Here is an 18076-nt window from a genome sequence, read left to right as displayed (position 1 = left end):
GTGTATAGTTATTCATGATATAGTTGGAAATTTCATGAAATTTCAGTCATAGTGGCATCGGCATTTTCCATTATATGAGTTTTAATTCATCTTTAATTCCTCATCATTCACTCTCTATTGATTTTTCTTCTGCGTAGGGAAAGAGGAATAATAAGAAAAGAAGAAATCGTAATTATTCCAGTGGTGCTTTATTTTCTACTTTATAGTTCAAATATTTTCTGAAAAAAAAATAATAAATGACATCCGAATTATTCAAGTACCACCTTCTACGAATTGTAGTAAATAGTTTCGATATGCGATTCTGGTGTCCATCCGTAGCTAATCGAAAATGCCTTTGTGTGACCAATAATTTTAGAGAAATAAATTTTTAATTCACAAGTAGTTGACAGGATATTGATCGATGGCGGTTATTTATTCAACAGATATTGCAGTCAAATCTGCCGAATCCTTTAGGTCGCGCCAGTTGGGGTATACATCAAGTAGCCCTATGCTATCCAAATCTACAAGGCGATTTCTCAGCCTGGCTTTCGTTCGGTAATGCCACAATTCCAATGGTATTCCCAGTCTCATCGTCATGAAGAGTCACTCCCATTTCCCGAAGAACAGCGCTGTCAATGAACTTTATTTTTTCGCTATTGGCAATCACTTCTTGATTTGTCGCCATGCCATCGCATGCATTTCGGATAGCGAGAATGCACCATTGGAGAATCACTTCATTTTTTATTTTATTTAATTATTATAATGTAAGAAAAATCAAATTATATGAACATGGAATAAAGTGTCGAATACACTAGGAATTAAACTAAAATTGGAATTCATTTGAGGGAGTTCGATAAACTTTGATGAATAATTTTTAAAGGATACGTGGATTTCTTCCATCAATGTTACAGCAGTCCAGTATAAGAGCGATTCCTTCAGTGTCTCTCAGCTGAAGAAATTCAGTAATTTATTTTTAAGACAAAAGTAATGAAAATCACATTCAAGGTGTACAAACGGTTGAAGCAATTTTGTTTTATGAGGCTGTGAATATCAAGTTCTGAATTCTCATGGAGGGTGGGTGTGAGATTAATTAATTAAATGAGGAACAGTTCGGTCAATAGACATTGATCTCAAGCGTCGAACAATCGACACTGGGGGCGCCTCCTCTCGATTGATTCGTGTCGACAAAGTGGAAAGTCCATTAATTTCACAATTTTAATAAATAATCGACTAAAAAATCTTCCGGAATATTGAAGGAGAGAAAAGAAATTCAAAAACTAAAATTTCAATTTTGATTACAAAACTTCCGTCCCCAATGAGACTAAATAAAAAGATAAAATTTTTTGGGAAATTCCACACTTGCCTACGAATTGCTTTCAAGGATAACTACCGAATGAAACATGAATGACAACTTACCGTATTTTGATTAGCTCGATGTTTGTATATGAGATTGCCGATCAATCGAATTAGTCCTGCCTTGAAGCCAAACGCAGGATGATTTCTAATATCCTCGGTATCATCTGAGGCTGTGTCGTCAGGCTTAGAAGAATTAGGTACAATATCACTCAATTTTTGTGCTGGCGTGAAATAATTATTCTTCTCCTTGCCAGCCATGTGTATTGCCCTCAGCAAAACTGAAATATGAATTCCAATTTCGCCATGAAATATCCACAATTCATACTAGTACTAAAAATAAATTATGAAAACATACAGACAGCATTTATCAAAAGACTACTGTCTCTCTGCAAAATATGGCACTGTCTCCTGTCACTCGACGACAAAACCCCCAGAACATCAAGAAGAATAGTGACCTCAGCAGGTTCCATATCATTCAAGTACGAGTCGACAGTCTTCAGTATTAAATCACTCCTCCTCTTGAATCTGTTCATCAAATAAATAATGGTATTCTCTGGGAAAATTATGGCGTCTGACACGTGGCAATAGACAATCTCCTTTACATTCTGATAGATTATTTCTAACAAATATAACTTGACTTCCATCGATAAAGCCTCGTAGACTGTATCGAGCAAGTCTGGTGTTCGTTGAAGGAACATCATGATTGCATCATTCGCAGTACGGACTTTCTTGGTGTCAGCCCTGATAAGACCTTCGAGGGTTGATAAGGGCTCGAAGGGTGCACTTCCCTCTGTCGTGTTGAATAATACATTGTGAATTAGTCCGCAGGTGGGAAGGAGAACATTCAAGTTATTCCAGTGAAGGATTTTCCTGTAAAAGTTTCATAAATTTAAGAGACATCGAAGAGAGAGATTTATTATACTTTCTGCCGGAATTTATCTGAATTATTATTTCTATAAGTCCAGAAAGCAAAATTACCCAATAATGATCCTCAATTTTTGATCTGATAAAAAAGCTGTGTATCCTTTATCTAAAGATGTTGAAAGATTGCACAAAAATTTGAGGCAAACTCTGACAATTTCACTCTGGTCGTCTCTATCCTCAGTCGTATGATTGTCCAAATAATCAATCACCCACTCGATAATACCATTGTAGGGAAATGAAAAGAATTCACCACTCATTGATGAAGGGGTTGATAATTCTCTGTAGAGTTCGTGGCAGTGATTTTCCAAGTAAATTGGATTTTCCTTTTTAATTTGCTCTGGTGATTCATGTTGAAAATACATGCAACTGTTTGCCAAACAATTAAGGATAGCAAACAAAACGTTTGGTGGTAGATTTTCCCCTGGTTTTGTCAATATCTCTGCCAGTTTGCCAATTATTACCCTGAAAATTAATGGTGTTATTTCTATTGGAAAGCAATAGAAGTTGTCACTTACTTATTACTGGTTACGAAAACTACACTCTTTGGAAATTCATCCCATTTTTTATCGTCTGACAGTCGACATAACCTATCGAGATCTTCCATAATTTTCTAAATCGAAAGCACTTTTGATGCTCTGAGATTGCCAATTTGAAATGGAATTATTGTTCGCGGTTAAGGTGTACGATAATGTTTATTGTTCAGCAACGACAATGTCTTAACACAGTTCACGTGTCCAACTGCACTGTTTCTTCTTCTGTTCCATATGATTTTATCCTCTTACTTTAGCTAAGATGAATGTCCATCTGCTAACGTTCTCAAATTTCTCATTGGTACCGCCATTGTCCACAAAATTAGCGGGAACTTTTGAATAATTTCACCCAAATTACGCGAAACTATTTCAATCTAAAATGCAACAATTGAGAATGACATTTAATGAACTATTAGATTCATTATAAATATTGATTAAGGCCCGGATGGACTGTCTGGAAAAGATAATTTACTCCAAAATTGGGACTTCTAATTACTGGGTCAATTAATTGTTTTCTTTTCGATAATTGTTAGCTAGCGGCCTAGTTGTTGACAACTGCTAGAACGCTAGCTAACAATTATTGAAAAAAACGATTAATTGCCAACGTAATTAGGAATCCGAATTTCGGAGTAAATTATCTTTTCTAGATAATCCACCCGAGCCTTAAACAATAATTAAAGTTGAATCTATAAAAATATAATCTTGCCAAATTCTATTTTCCTCATTGTCGCGTAAACAGAGTCTGTGACCAAAGATTAATTATTCTCGAAATTTCTTTCTATTATAATATAGATATCGATTAACTGATGGTAGGGCTATCAAGCATTACCTGTTGAACAATTCCGAGCGTCAGGGCATCATTCCCTAGACGACGACGCGCCGGTGAGAAGGCCTCGGCGCTGCAAGATTAAATTTCAATTTTAAATAAAAAATAACGAGGAGAAAACGTAGTACTCGACGAATTTTTTAATTGTACGTCCTGACGCAAACAAAACTGAATTCCAACATTCGGTGAGTTTACATTTTCATGATCTGTTTGAGAGATACAAAAAACCAAAAAAGTAACCGAAAGTTACGAAAAATTTACCTGAAATCATCTAGTCTTACGAAAACAAAATGAAAAAAAACGTTAAATTTATGGCTCAAATTGCCGTATCCATTATTCTGCAGAATTTTCCTCTCTATTCGCGTTCAAAATAAACTTGTCCTCTAATACTGTAAATACTGTCGATGACATGGTAAATATTTTCATCAATCCCAATCTCTTAATTTTCTCGTTGACACCATTATCGATATCTCAACTTGAAATATTTCACGAACATTCTCTTCAAAAGTAAAACTAAAATGGATTATGATATTTGTGCACTACACGGAGAGAAATATTTGGTAAAAATTACGGAATTTTCAGTTCACTTATCGATTACGGAGTTGATTCGAAAAATTTAAATGACGGTATCGTTATTTTTCACTGATAATTCAGATAAAAATTACGGAACACCGTGGAAAAATTCCGTGACTTTAGATAAAAATTTCGTGACAGTTCCGTAAAATTTCCGACAACCACATTTCGCTCCAGAATTACGGAAAATACACGTAATTTTTATTGAATATTTCTCTCAGTGTAGTTACTGATTTCTATTTTATCAAATGCAACTAGATTTATTAAAAACTACAGTTACTGCGTTACTAATTTTTATTTAATTATTTTGATTACCGATGAATGATGTATCCGATGTTTATATTGCAAAAAATGGTCACCTAAAAAATTGTAATTTATTCATTTTTTTATTGAAAATTTATTTTTTATTTAAACTAGGATAATCGACGTAGCAGAGGCGGCTAATATTCATTAGATTCAACATTTAAATGTTTTTTTTAAATTAATTAGCATTTGTGGGCTATCAGATCAGTTGGCGCAAGGAGAATTAGTCCGAGTTGTGTCGGGCATTCATTATAAACTGTTTAGCGTTATCTCTTCAATAACTAGAATGTTTATTTAAGAGATGCAGCACTTTATTTAGAATTTTAGACTAATGAAAACTGATTCAATCGATTTGCACTCGAGGGAGAGATGATAAAGTGTAATTACGTCATTCCATTAATTATTTGCTGTGGGGGTTCATTCACTTGATGTTTACTCTTCAATATCTTTAATCTTAAACATTCGTGGATTAATATATGACTCGAATATCACTTTGTCGTTTTAATTTGTGAGATTCGATTTCTTTTATTTCTCAATCTTTAAAATTCTCCACATTAATAAAGTGCAAGGCTAACATCTGACGTAACATCCATCAATTTTTTCTCTCAAATATGATATTTTCGTCGTAAAACTGTTTTCGTTTTGTTCAAGGTCATTGATACGTAGGTTTTCTCCTTGAAATGTAATGTGTATCCTTAATGACAACTAATTATATTTTTATGTTCTTCACAATATTTTCCCAATTTCTTATTCAAATGATTTTTTTCCAGAAAACATCTAAATGAGTTTAAATAAACCGAATGAATTATTTTATTTTCAAAATAAAAATCCTCAAGCATCTCTCATCACATCAAAATACTAGTTCGTGCAATAATTTCTTCAATATCCTGATATAAACAATGAAAATAAAATTTCCAAAATATTGAAGAACACTGAAATTGTTGCGTAGATCTCGAAAATTGTTTATCATTAATTGCGCTGATTGGCCGACATACTAGCCCGATTGATAAAATTTATTTGGATAAATATTCGATGAAGATGCTATCAATAATTGATTGACAACTATCAATATTAACATTTGACTAGGAAGCATGATAACGAAATCGTATTGATAATTCGATCGATCCATCTTTCTGGGGGTTTGATTGAAGATAGAATTCAATCTGTCAACTCCTTCACCACTTTTAGCTTTTTTCATTTAAACAATACGAGAATATCTCGTACAACCACTTGAATTTTTTGACCCAGGAAACCCGTGATTTCTCTCTGTTTGACAAAATATGCGATAATTCTGGTGCGCGCGGCGCATTACCTCTGATTATATCTTCACTGATAAGTACTAATGAATGCATTGACAGGAGAATAAAAGCGATCGTTGGTTTGGAAAATTAATCAGTGACAGCGTAGCTCTTGTAACGACTGCGATATGGCAAATTTTGGCTTGTCTGGAATAACTGTCTACGATGATGACAAGACTAATTTCGATATTATGAAAAGTATTATTGAAGTGGATGAGCAAGAAGAGGCATTTTATTTGCTCGACGTGGAAGATGTTGTGAGAAAGCACAGGGGATGGCTCGAAAAAATGCCCAGAGTTTTTCCGCATTTTGGTAATTAACATTAACCACATTTAATATCCTAATAATAGAATTTCAATCTCCCGACTAGTTGGAAAATTATTTCCAAGAGATTCTCACTCACACTCATTTCGTATTTTCATTTCTCTGGAAAATCTCATTACTTGATTAATTCATTTCATTTTTAGCTTTCAATTTTTAGCGTAATTTATGTGAATTTTTATTGTAAAAAGAATTTTTAGAATTAAACTGCAGTGAATTGAGCTTTAATTAAAATAGAAGATTGCTATCAATTTTCGTGGCATAATCAAACCAAAATTTACGGTGAAATTTATTTTTTCATGCAATTAAACTTTCCATACACTTTTTCAGCTCTTAAGTGCAACCCAGATCCTACAGTGGTCCGAACAATAGCCGCACTCAATGGAAGATACGATTGCGCATCGAAGGTAAACATAATGAAACATTTAGATAAATTCCCAAGAATCTTATCAACATCTTTGGATATTGACAATAATGAGTGAGCATTTTTTTTTAATTGCAGCAAGAAATTCAATTAGTAATGGAATGCGGTGTATCACCTGATCGCATAATATTCGCAAATCCTATCAAAGGAATCTCACACGTCAGATATGCCAAAAAAGTTGGAGTCGATAGGATGACTGTTGACACGACAAATGAGGTTTTGAAGCTGAAGAAATTATATCCGGAAGCTAAGTGAGTGCAAGTGGAATATTTTAAACTTGCGCCACTGGGGGGACTTGGGTAATTCCACCGTCGCCACAACAGCGATATCAATGATTAATTAATAAATATATTTCTCAAGAAACAATGATAAACGGATTACTCCATCAAATCAAACGAATTATTAATTAATTTACGAGTGCGTGATAGGAAATTGATTGGATAAAAAAATAACATACGAGAGTATTAAGATTTCTATTTTGAGAGAGACAATCCGAGCACTTCATATCGCAAGGAATCACTCAACTTTTATTTTATAATAATTATAATTTATCTGAATGCGATTGCTTTGGATGAGCAAACGCATGAAACAAATTGGATAAATTCTCTCTAAATATGAAATGACTTTAGCAACACGTGAATTTCGCAGTCTTCTCCGAATCTTTCGATTCATTAAAATATTGTAATTATTAATAATTAATTTCAGACTTGTGATTCGTATTGGAATCGATGGCTTCGAGTGTGGGATGACCTTTAGTAGAAAATTTGGTTGTGAGCCGACAATGGAGACCGTAAAACTCATGAGTTACATAAAAGAAGTTGGAATGTGTCTTCATGGATTCAGTTTTCATCTGGGTAGTCCATGCTGGGATGCCGATGCTTACGGCCGAGCTATCGAGACCTGCAATCAGTTAATTAAAGTTGCTGAATCCATGGGCTTTCCTGATTGCAAACTCATCGACATCGGCGGTGGAATCTCTGGAATTGATGGAACATCTATCGAGCAGGTATTATTATTACAGTAATTATTTTCTTCAATTAAAACATCTGGACGCGTTATGGGCAGTGAATGGGGAATTAAAATGATATTATTCGTTCCAGGTTGCCGCATCTGTCAATGCAGCCCTGGAAAATGTCGATCCATCCATCGAGATCATCAGTGAACCCGGAAGATACTACGTAGAGACAGCCTTCACTCTGGCAGCTTGTGTACAAGGAAAAAAAGTTGTCGAAGAAGACGGCGTCGTCAAACAATTTTATTACGTTAACGATGGAACTTATGGTGCATTCATCAACGAACTTTTGGGCCTCAGACAGCAATTGCCCTCATCGTTGTACGAGGTAAGACATTTACATTCATTAAAAAAAAAAAGAGAACCTGAAATAATTGAAAGATTCAACATTCTCTCAATTTCTAACGCTCACACTTAATTGTGCAATTTTCATTATTAGCTGCCCAGTGACAAAAAATATCCCTCCGTTATCTGGGGACACACCTGCGATCCTTATGACTGTATCATAAAAGGATCCGAAATTCCGAATTTCGAGATAGGTGATTGGATGGTTTGGGATGATATGGGTGCATACAGTCTCTCGAATGCAACAGTATTCAATGGCTATCCATCTGCCGTTGTCTTTCCAGTAATCAGGAGGAGTGCTTTGTGAGTTAATTTTTATTTTATGTTATTTTTCATTTCATTTTTCATTAATTTAGCTCATTCGACTTTATTCGTTGAGTTATAACGAACATCAGTGCATCCAATTGTGACGTATTTTTTAATTACAGCAATGACCTGATTAGGGAGGTGCAAGCAATTCAGAAGTCTCGACAAAATGGTAATGACCATGACAACCACAATGGATATTCTCGGTGACAGGGACACGCAGAGATATTCTGTTAGTAATTTTAGAAACACTGTACGCGCTTTTGGTGTCTAGATGATGTCATTTCAGCGAGATAAATATAATAAACGAATTTTTGAAAATATATTGCGTTATAATAGTCTCACGTCCTGTCTTCAATTCTCTATTTCGAGGCGATGGGTAATAAATTGAATAAATATAGGTATTAAATCGTTTGTATTGAATCATATTAATTTCAGTCTTAAATTCCCTGTGGTTACACAGTATTCAAAATATTCCAGTTGATGTATCCAAGGGTATTGCCATATGGAGATCGAGAATTAGTCGTGAAATAGTAGCTTCCTCGTCTGAAATACAGATTTGCGAATCATGAAGGACATGGGTGTCAATAATTGTGAGAAAATGTATTTACAAATGAGAAATGTGACATTGGAATGAAAATCGAAGAAAAATACAGTAGAATCTGTCGTATCAATTTGCAGATAAATAATAATAATCGAGTACTTACGTGTCCCTCGGAACGGAATATCCGGAATAAACTTTTCGATTCCAATCGCAGTCTCCTGATCTGTATTGATAAAATGACGCGCACTGAGTGGCGAGAAAGGCGTATTCATATTTAATACTTTCAGCGTAATATCGCCATGATCTCCAATGGTTGCATAAATCTAATTAGAAAGATTTATTTATTAGATAAATGATGAATGTCAAAAGCTTACTATATACATGTTAATGTATATCTAATTAATTTTTCGTAATTAGATGGAATTGTTACAATTCTGAAACGAACACGCTATCGACGTGAGTCAAAAAATAATTATTTCATACTGCAAAATGTAAAAGTATTCATATTAAGAACTGACCCAAAATATCAACTGACCCAAAGTAATAAATCCGTTAATTGAATGAATTTCATTTGGTTTTGGGTCAGTTAATTAATTAATTAATTGGTACCAATGGTACCAATTAATGAAACCGATTAATTAATTAAATTGTATTAATTAATTAAATTGTATTAATTAATTAATCGATTTTTTGTTTCATATATTGATAACATAGGAACGATAATCAGTTTGTTCAATTTAAAACGAATTACTACTTCGCTACAAAAATTTAGAAGGAGTATCTTTTCCATTTTTCAAGGTTGACCGACATTTGTACGTTCTCACCTGATGGGGTGAGGGGAACCCCCAGAAAGGGACATCCGGGTTGAGGTCTGGATCCTCCATTGGCATAAAAATCAACAGTACCAGTATCTTCTAGAGCCCCATAAAAACCACCGTCGGTATGAAGTATATCAACAAATCTTGCGCTATTCGCATCAATGTGTTTAGATCCGGTGAAGTAAAATCCAGGATTCGCAGGGTCCAGTCCTGTTGGCATTTATTCAATCATTTAAAAATTCCACTGATCATCAAAATTGTTATTAACATCATCCTCATGAATTAAAGACTCCCAGAGAATCAATCTGCTTTCCACTTTCTGCAATTATTTCCCATGAACAATGAAAAAGTGATCTGAGCATTAATCAGTCATCTGAAGACGTAATCAAATTAATCAACGATTTAATCACGCTTTGAGTTAATCAAATAATTAAATTGCAAGGGGAATCTGCTTGTGCACCTGTTATCCTAGGGATGGAGTACTTGCTGGATTTGCCAAAGAAACCACCAATTTGCGCTCCTAATGAGTGCCCCACCAAGTGGAAGGTTTCAAGATCCAAACCGAGATCTACGAGTTCGTCGAAAGCTTTTGCTAGAACTTCTCCAATTTTTCTGACTCGCTGTATAGTTGCGATATAATCACCAGCAGCTAGTCGACTCCAGTCCAGAAGTAATATATTTTCTTTTCCATGCTCCAAGTAAGCTATGCCAGAGATAGATCTCAATATTAATTAATTGCTATAAATAATAAACAAAATCAACACACCACTAACTATTCGTGATTCAATAATAATTCATTAATAAGTCTAACAATATTATAATATTATATTATTAATAAGTCTAATAATATTATAATATTATATTATTAATAAGTCTAATAAATATTAATAATTATTAGGCTGTTATGCAATTTACGAGCAATACATTAATCGCGACATTTTTAAAATAAAAATTGAATAAAAATTGAAAAATTCGATGACTTAACAAAATTTTCAGATTCTTGTGTGAAAGTAGCAATTGGCTATTTTTTTATTAGACGGATGGAAAATTGTTGTGGCCGTATCAGCAATCGTTTTAGATGAAAATGTTATGATCATAAAAAACGGACGTTAACTTTTTTTCAGCTTCATTTCCGGAGTAGATATTCATCGTGGAAATCGTATGTCATGGTGGGATTATTAATTATTCGACTAATTTCCTAATTATCTCACCTCCAACAACAGTTCGAACACTTTCGTTGGACGGATGTTCGCGAAAGCCATGAACATAAATAACCAAGGGTTTCGTGTGATTGATCTCTTTATAAATTAACTCAACCGATGTTACTGGAAAATCTACCGTTGAAGCTTCTTCGATATTTCTCCTAAAAGTTATCAGAACAAAACCAATATTGCATAAAACGAAATATCATCGATAATTAAATAAATTAGCCACTCGTTTTCTGTCACTTCATTATGTTTTTTTTCACTACCAAATTGACGAACCCTTTATAAACGATTATCTTCATCCCCTTGACTATTCGCGAATCATCAGTGCGCAGGTATTTAGATATTTCTCCTGTCATATTACTCCGAAATTGCACGCCTCCCTCCACCGAATTTCCATAAAAAACTGGAAATAAAACGATAAAAATCCACTTATCGCACAGCATTTTAAAATATGCCCGTCAGAAAATCGAAGTCTTTGCAAATTGAAATAATAAAATTCTTTGACTGGTGATTTCTCAAAAAACTTCTAACTCACTCGTTCAAATTTCCTCTCATCTTTGTCATGCCTTCGATTATATACCGCTACCATCTCCATCTCGATCTTGGCATTGGAAAGGGATGTACCGCTCATTATTCCTTACGCAATTGCCGAATGAAAAACAATATTTACGATGGATCTTTCGCCGCTGACTGATGCCCACAAAAAATTCTACTGCATTCGGAGATCGAAGTGTTACAAACGATTTTTTTTTGGAAAATATTCTCAGATATGGAGAGCACATCGGATTAATCAAGGAAGCAGTCGACTTACGTGATCTCAGGCAATTGATGATACTGAACTTAGATCACTTTACGAATCATCTTGAATTATTGCGCAAACGTCATTCAATCTAACTGAAGGTCGTTTAAGGTACACGAGATATAAATACATAAAATATTCTTAAATATTTTTAAAATCACAGAGAACAGATTTTTTTCTCTCATTATAGAAAATCTATGCCAACGATTGATTGATATAGTAAATATATATATTATGTATTATATATATTAATACAGAAAAAAAATTAATTCGATTTTTCCTCCGAGTGGCAAGTGAATTTTTTCCGATTCACTATCCCTTTATATATATAATTTATATATATTATATGATATAATATACCATTTTAATAAAATAATGATTTGTCTAGAATAAAAAAAAAAATATTGTATTTATCAGTTGAATTTAATTGAATAAAAAAACATAAATTGTGGGTCATTTTTTTTAATTCTTTTAATATTCAGATTTTATATGTCAAATGATAATATTACACACATCAATTATTCATAAATTACTTATTAAATTTTCATAATTCCGTGTAATCAATTAATCTTAATGTCATACTGAAAACCAATTCATATCCCAATTTACAAAGTAGCGACAAAAGAATTCAGTTCTCTATTTTACCTAAACACTCTAAATCTATTTATATTCTATTTTAATTCGGACGACACAAAAACATTTGTTCAAGTTCTAAAAAAAAGGACCTATTAAACATTATTTGAATAATTTGAATTTTCATGAGGAGTCGAGATTTCAACATTTGACATCGAATTTATTCAAGAAGAAAATTTTTCTATTGTTCCCGCAAGAATTCAATGAAGAAATATGTAAATTTATTAAACTTAGTTATTTTGCAACTTAATTTATTAGACTTATTTATTAATGGTATTGACAACAGAAAAATCTTCATGACTTTCTAAATTTTATGTCGGAGGGAATTCATGATTTTCTAAATTCTATGTCGGAGGGAATTCATGATTTTCGAAATTCTATGTCGGAGGGAATTCATGATTTTCTAAATTCTATGTCCGAGGGAAAACGAGCAGTTAATACCACAGATGATTCAGTAAGTGATCCTTTGAACTGCCTTGGTATTTATAATTTGGTCATGTCCACTTGCTTCCACCTACAGCAAACAGTGAACTCTGAATAATTATTCATTTTCATATTAATCAAGTGATTATCACTCACTCAGTCGCTGTCTGACATGCTCCGGGTTTCAATCCCTCTTTCTTCTGGGCCATGTACAACTCCATTCCGCTAATGACACGATCACTTGGAGGAACTTCCGACAAACTGTCTCGCACTTCTTCAACAGCACCAAAAACGCGAATTAAATTTCTACCCGCGAGTTTTTCGAGATCTTCTCGACTCCACTCGGTCTCGTTTTCGCGGTTGTTATACAGGCGATTAAAAAGATTCGGGTACGTTGAAACGTCCTCCAGACCCTTTGGCATACTGAAATCATTTTCATTATTTTTACCATTCAATTGTGGAAGTGAATAAATCCAGCCATGAAATTGTAATCAATTCGGCGATGTAAGGATTCAAAACAAAAATTTTCATGTAAAAAATTGAAAAATTTTGTAAATACCGGAATGTACATGAAAATTGAATTAAATTCCGATTTTAGACTTTCCAAGATTAAAAAATTGATGGAAATACTGAAAATTCAAATAATTATTGTTCTCAATTTTTGAGCTATTGGAAATTCCACGGAATTCAATGGCTAATTACTCTTTCATTACATCTAGTATAGATATTATCGATAATTAGCTAGCAATATGCATCCGAATGTTTTTTTACTAAACAGAATAATGACATTGATTTAATGCTCTGTCTGTTCATACTGGAAACCACATGTCCGCTAATCACGCAATTATCTAAAAAAAACGCGTAATTTTACGGGTAACTTTGAAACTGAAAAAGTGTAATTGCATTTCCTTCGAAAATCACTTGAGGATAATGGCGTAATGGCGAAATGATATGACTCGAATAATTCCATTGTCACTGCACAAATGACAACTGATAAGATCTCACAACAAACAGCCAAACTTATCCGTGGAATTTCTAAGAATAGTCTGTAAAGAGAACTAAAAATCCCAGTGATTATCAAATAAGCCAGGAATAAATTTTCTTGTCACCTCAATTATCACCATTATCACTTACTCATTAACTCCGTCGTAATCACCGCCAATTCCAATGTGATCTGGTCCAATTAAATTCTTTATGTAATTTATGTGTTCTAGGAAAGAAAAAACAAAAAATAGAGTGCTAAAAATAAAAATCATATCTGTGTCTCATTTCATAAAACCGATAAGAAATGCAAAAAAAAAGAAAGAAATTGCAACAGAAGAATTACGTAAAATTCACGAGTAATTAATTCTCTAAGAAATGACTGCACAAAGCGGAACTATTTATTTATTATAAATTCATTTAAATTAAAATCCACTTTTTTGTACTTAAACTGTTCTACCACTTCGCTAAAAAAATGGGAATCCGAAAAAAAGTTACGAAATGAGAATCAATTGTATAAAAAAAAACAAATATCTGTGAATTCTGCCCCCAAATTTCTTAAAAATCAAAATCGATAAAGAAAAACATTTCAGAAATGAGTACAAACGTCAACTTACCAACAACATCTTCAATACTCGCTTCCCTAGTTTCATTACAGTTAACGAAATTGTTGTAGAAATTTACCATAACAATTCCACGATTTTCTTTCTGAAAAATGAATGTAAATCGGGAATCAGAGGAATTTTTAATACTTCAAATAAGTATCAATGCATTAATAATTAGACGTCAATAATTAGACGTGTGGAGTACATACAACCATGTAAAGGACATCGTCAGGTACATTTCTGTAATGATCACAGACACTGAAAGATGATGAGTGGGAAAAAATAACTGGTGCTTTTGTTGTGACAAGTACGTCTCTCATGACATTGTGGGACACGTGGGACAGGTCAATCATCATACCCAACCGATTCATTTCATGTACAATCGTCTGGAAATAAAAATTCCAATGTTATAATCACTCAAAACTAACAATAAACTCATCATATTAATTTCAAAATTATTGCACTAATTGCACTTCTAACAACAAGACTACTCTATCAAACTCATTTAATTTAATTAGAGTATTCAAAACATTTAAGTAATTTAATTTTCAAAAATTACTGTACCTTCCCGAAATCTGTCAAATTGTAGACGGAGCCTTCATTAACAGTGGAAGCATCAGCCCTATCATATAAAGAATTAAACATTTATTTATAATTAACAATTAGCGATTGCTTCCTAAATACTATAAAAATGGGTATTGATAATTATTTCTGCGAATATTTTCAAGAAAATATTGACTTGGAATAAAATAAAATTCTATTAGTAACTGACAGATCGATCAATTACAATAGAAATCTAGTCGCTTTAAAAATTAACTTTTCATTTTCATTAGGGAGTATGTATAATTAAATAAAAATTGAATTACCAGGGGGTGTTACAAGTGTGTGTAAGCGTGATATAACGAACTCCTAACTCATAATAAAGTCGAAGAACCCCAAGACTCGAATCGAACAGATGTCCTCCCTCGACCCCAATCATCGATGCTATTTTCCCGGTTTTCCAAACAGATTCAATTTTCCCAGCTTCGGTGACAAATTCTAGATTATCCGGGTATTTATTTATGAGTCGTTTAATCACGTCGATCTGCCTCAAGGTTAATTGGATAGCATCTTTGTATTGGGAATCACATCCTACGTAGGCTGACCAGAACTGAAAGAAAAATCAATTTTCCAAACGACTGAGGCCCATGAAAAACCCAGGAATAGCCGAGAAAATTCCAATAAAAAATATCCGCACAAAAATAGAATTTACAAAAGTAGACTTTATGTTAAGGACCGGTTGGATTATCTGGAAAAGATAATTTACTCCAAAATTGGGACTGAGGCCCATGAAAAACCCAGGAATAGCCGAGAAAATTCCAATAAAAAATATCCGCAAAAAAAAATAGAATTTACAAAAGTAGACTTTATGTTAAGGACCGGTTGGATTATCTGGAAAAGATAATTTACTTCAAAATTGGGACTGAGGTCCATGAAAAACCCAGGAATAGCCGAGAAAATTCCAATAAAAAATATCCCCAAAAAAAAAATAAAATTTACAAAAGTAGACTTTGTGTTAAGGACCGGTTGGATTATCTGGAAAAGATAATTTACTCCAAAATTGGGACTCAGGCCCATGAAAAACCCAGGAATAGCCGAGAAAATTCCAATAAAAAATATCCGCAAAAAAAAAATAGAATTTACGAAGTGCTGAGTTGAATTTGATGAATAATCCAGAATTTTAATATACAAAGCTGACAATGAATTCAAGATTTACATGTGACTTACTTGTCCACCAATTTTCCCCTTAGCCAATCGTGGCAAATCCGTTCGACAAGCGTCACAGACAGCCGTCCCCATTATTGGATCATCTCGCAAGTCTTGATCGAAATGAAAAGCACTTAGATTATTTCCGTGTCTCAAATACAGATTCCAAGCTAGATCATTATGCCTAAAAATAATAATAAAAATATCTCCAATAAACAACAAATTATTAATTCAACGATTGATTGCAGCAAAAAGGTAAAAGGTAATTCCAACTTTTCTCCCATTTGTGTTTTCGGTAAATATCTTTGAAAATAAGAGAAATAGTGAATTTCTTGCTAAAATCATTTTTGTGGGGTGAAAAGAGAGTGATAGAAATGATCTTTTCTAAAATTTCGATGCTTCTATTAGATTCAGAGATATCTCTTGAAAACTCAACTCTCGGCCAAAGAGAATTGTAACCCGTTACCTCTGGCCTCACTCATTTATTTACATACCCGTCAATTAATGGAACATCTTTCAGCACATCACTTCCTTGAAAGGATTGGACACTCAATCCCCAGGAAAAGCCGATGACGAGAGCTAGTGCCAGGGAAAGAGCGCCGAAACCAATGAACACCATTTTCCCTAAAATCCCTGCAACAAAAATTTTTCCATAATCAAAGAAAAGAATTTATACATTTATTATATATCAAATATATATACTTATTTATCTTATTTATATTGATTTCAGGGCTGAATTCTTGTGACGTCACAGTAAATCGTTGGATTTTTTTTATTAAGGATTAGAAAATATGTTTATTACAAATTTTAGACGAAATTGTTACTGAATAATAGAATAAAATAGAAATCCAGTCCGGATAGTCACAATTAAAAAAAGATTTGATTCATGCACTTGTTTCCAACAGAGTGACCATTGATAATAACCAGTAACACTCGATATCCTTAGATAAAAAAATTAATTATTGAGTCACTACCACACAGCAGTTTTATTGAAACAAATTGATTGAAAAATGTAAATAATTCGGTATTGCAAAATGTTTCTTCACCCTTGCAAATGACAAATATACAATAAATAAATATTCCCTTGACAAATATTCAATAAATAAATATTCCCTTGACAAATATTCAATAAATATTACAGTCCATTCAATGAAAAATTACTCGAAAGATTGAAGCGGCATCGGGATAACTATTCATGGAAAAATTCTTAATTAATTTTTAACTAATTATTGCAATAGTACATAAGACACTTTCGGCAATATTGAATTGGATTTGAATTGATTGAAGTATTATCAAATTCGACTATCAGTGCCATAACAAAAAAAATAGATCCCTCAATATTTAAGTAGTTAGTTGTCAATTTAATTAATCTTTACGGGATTGTAATTGTGATTTACATATTCGAAATTTGAGAGATAAATGTTGATGGTTACCCATTTTTAGTAATTCCTTTAGCTCACGAACAATTGATGTGATTATTATTTTGTTTTTACTTTGTGATATATCACGGTTGTGAGAATGATCATGTACATCGTACGTTGAACAAAACGAATATCATGGATTACTAAGCTTTATATAGTAGTTATGTACTATTCTGCAAGTCATTTCTAAACGTTCATCACCACAACAATTCACTAAATGAATTTACAAGCCGATGCCAAACAATTCAACTCTCAATTCAAACCTTTGATTTATTACACACGAATGGGAGGTCACCTGAGGGAATTCTTTCAGAATTAAATTAAATATATACCCACTCAATCCCACCGTTCAAGGAACTCTTTTCACACGATTATTCATCTCAATGTAGGATTAATACGCAAATGTTAATTGCAAGTGTAATGTAATGACTTTACGTGGAGTTCTTTCCATGAGAATTTACTTGACGCACTCCATGCGAAAAGTAGACTTTATGTTAAGGCCCGGATGGACTGTCCGGAAAAGATAATTTACTCCGAATTTGGGACTTCTAATTACTCCGTCAATTAATCGTTTTTTCCGATAATTGTTAGCTAGCGGCCTAGTTATTGAGGACTGCTAGAATGCTAGCTAACAATTATTGAAAAAAACGGTTAATTGCCAAAGTAATTAGGAATCCGAATTTCGGAGTAAATTATCTTTT

General features: G+C 33.2%; 4 protein-coding genes across 6 annotated transcripts in view; 1 reads left to right on the top strand and 3 right to left on the bottom strand.

The window, feature by feature from the left end:
* Positions 1 to 169: 169 nt before the first annotated feature.
* LOC105273642 (uncharacterized) lies at positions 170 to 3691 on the bottom strand. The gene is made up of 7 exons (XM_011316195.1): positions 3619 to 3691; positions 2775 to 3163; positions 2314 to 2721; positions 1691 to 2205; positions 1396 to 1613; positions 865 to 928; positions 170 to 711 (listed from the first exon to the last, which is right to left on the bottom strand). The coding sequence occupies exons 2-7, from the start codon at positions 2861 to 2863 to the stop codon at positions 491 to 493; spliced, it is 1515 nt and encodes a 504-aa protein (XP_011314497.1). The 5' UTR covers positions 2864 to 3163; positions 3619 to 3691; the 3' UTR covers positions 170 to 490.
* Positions 3685 to 8520, top strand: LOC105273643 (ornithine decarboxylase 2). Its single transcript, XM_011316197.1, has 8 exons — positions 3685 to 3800; positions 5850 to 6101; positions 6441 to 6517; positions 6613 to 6785; positions 7240 to 7540; positions 7635 to 7874; positions 7986 to 8194; positions 8320 to 8520. Exons 2-8 carry the CDS (start codon positions 5918 to 5920, stop codon positions 8405 to 8407), a joined length of 1272 nt encoding a protein of 423 aa, XP_011314499.1. The 5' UTR covers positions 3685 to 3800; positions 5850 to 5917; the 3' UTR covers positions 8408 to 8520.
* Positions 8521 to 8615: 95 nt separating this feature from the next.
* Positions 8616 to 11685, bottom strand: LOC105273644 (lipase member H-A-like). Its single transcript, XM_011316198.1, has 6 exons — positions 11044 to 11685; positions 10771 to 10922; positions 10020 to 10262; positions 9566 to 9769; positions 8905 to 9064; positions 8616 to 8743 (listed from the first exon to the last, which is right to left on the bottom strand). The coding sequence occupies exons 1-6, from the start codon at positions 11208 to 11210 to the stop codon at positions 8653 to 8655; spliced, it is 1017 nt and encodes a 338-aa protein (XP_011314500.1). The 5' UTR covers positions 11211 to 11685; the 3' UTR covers positions 8616 to 8652.
* A 378-nt stretch (positions 11686 to 12063) lies between these two features.
* The window catches only part of LOC105273641 (dipeptidase 1), a 6912-nt gene continuing 899 nt past the window's right edge, over positions 12064 to 18076 (bottom strand). The window contains exons 1-10 of one of the 3 annotated variants that reach the window (XM_011316193.1): positions 17388 to 17504; positions 16449 to 16587; positions 15976 to 16138; positions 15075 to 15358; positions 14773 to 14830; positions 14418 to 14594; positions 14221 to 14311; positions 13757 to 13832; positions 12779 to 13045; positions 12064 to 12732 (exon numbers count right to left, since the gene is read on the bottom strand). In XM_011316193.1, the coding sequence (XP_011314495.1) occupies positions 12714 to 12732; positions 12779 to 13045; positions 13757 to 13832; positions 14221 to 14311; positions 14418 to 14594; positions 14773 to 14830; positions 15075 to 15358; positions 15976 to 16138; positions 16449 to 16587; positions 17388 to 17391 (1278 nt within the window). In that variant the 5' untranslated portion in view covers positions 17392 to 17504 and the 3' untranslated portion in view covers positions 12064 to 12713. Of the gene's footprint in view, positions 12733 to 12778; positions 13046 to 13756; positions 13833 to 14220; positions 14312 to 14417; positions 14595 to 14772; positions 14831 to 15074; positions 15359 to 15975; positions 16139 to 16448; positions 16588 to 17387; positions 17505 to 18076 lie in introns of those variants that run through there. The other 2 variants (XM_011316192.1, XM_011316194.1) reach the window with 2 other exon arrangements.

This window comes from Fopius arisanus, unplaced genomic scaffold, assembly GCF_000806365.1.
Source record: "Fopius arisanus strain USDA-PBARC FA_bdor unplaced genomic scaffold, ASM80636v1 scaffold00006, whole genome shotgun sequence".
Lineage (NCBI taxonomy): Eukaryota > Metazoa > Arthropoda > Insecta > Hymenoptera > Braconidae > Fopius > Fopius arisanus.
Note: the sequence above shows the minus strand (reverse complement) of the source record. Positions and strands in the feature narration are given on the sequence as shown.

Coding starts and splice junctions, on each gene's coding strand:
- LOC105273642 (XM_011316195.1), bottom strand. CDS start 2,863: ATGGAAGATCTCGATAGGTTATGTCGACTGTCAGACGATAAAAAATGG. Junction 929..1,395: donor ATCGAGCTAATCAAAATACG/GTAAGTTGTCAT, acceptor GAATTTCTTCAG/CTGAGAGACACTGAAGGAAT. Junction 712..864: donor CATTGATGGAAGAAATCCAC/GTATCCTTTAAA, acceptor TAAAAAATGAAG/TGATTCTCCAATGGTGCATT.
- LOC105273643 (XM_011316197.1), top strand. CDS start 5,918: ATGGCAAATTTTGGCTTGTCTGGAATAACTGTCTACGATGATGACAAG. Junction 6,786..7,239: donor AAATTATATCCGGAAGCTAA/GTGAGTGCAAGT, acceptor AATTAATTTCAG/ACTTGTGATTCGTATTGGAA. Junction 7,541..7,634: donor ATGGAACATCTATCGAGCAG/GTATTATTATTA, acceptor TATTCGTTCCAG/GTTGCCGCATCTGTCAATGC.
- LOC105273644 (XM_011316198.1), bottom strand. CDS start 11,210: ATGCTGTGCGATAAGTGGATTTTTATCGTTTTATTTCCAGTTTTTTAT. Junction 10,923..11,043: donor AAGATAATCGTTTATAAAGG/GTTCGTCAATTT, acceptor GATAACTTTTAG/GAGAAATATCGAAGAAGCTT. Junction 8,744..8,904: donor TATTCCGTTCCGAGGGACAC/GTAAGTACTCGA, acceptor TCTGTATTTCAG/ACGAGGAAGCTACTATTTCA.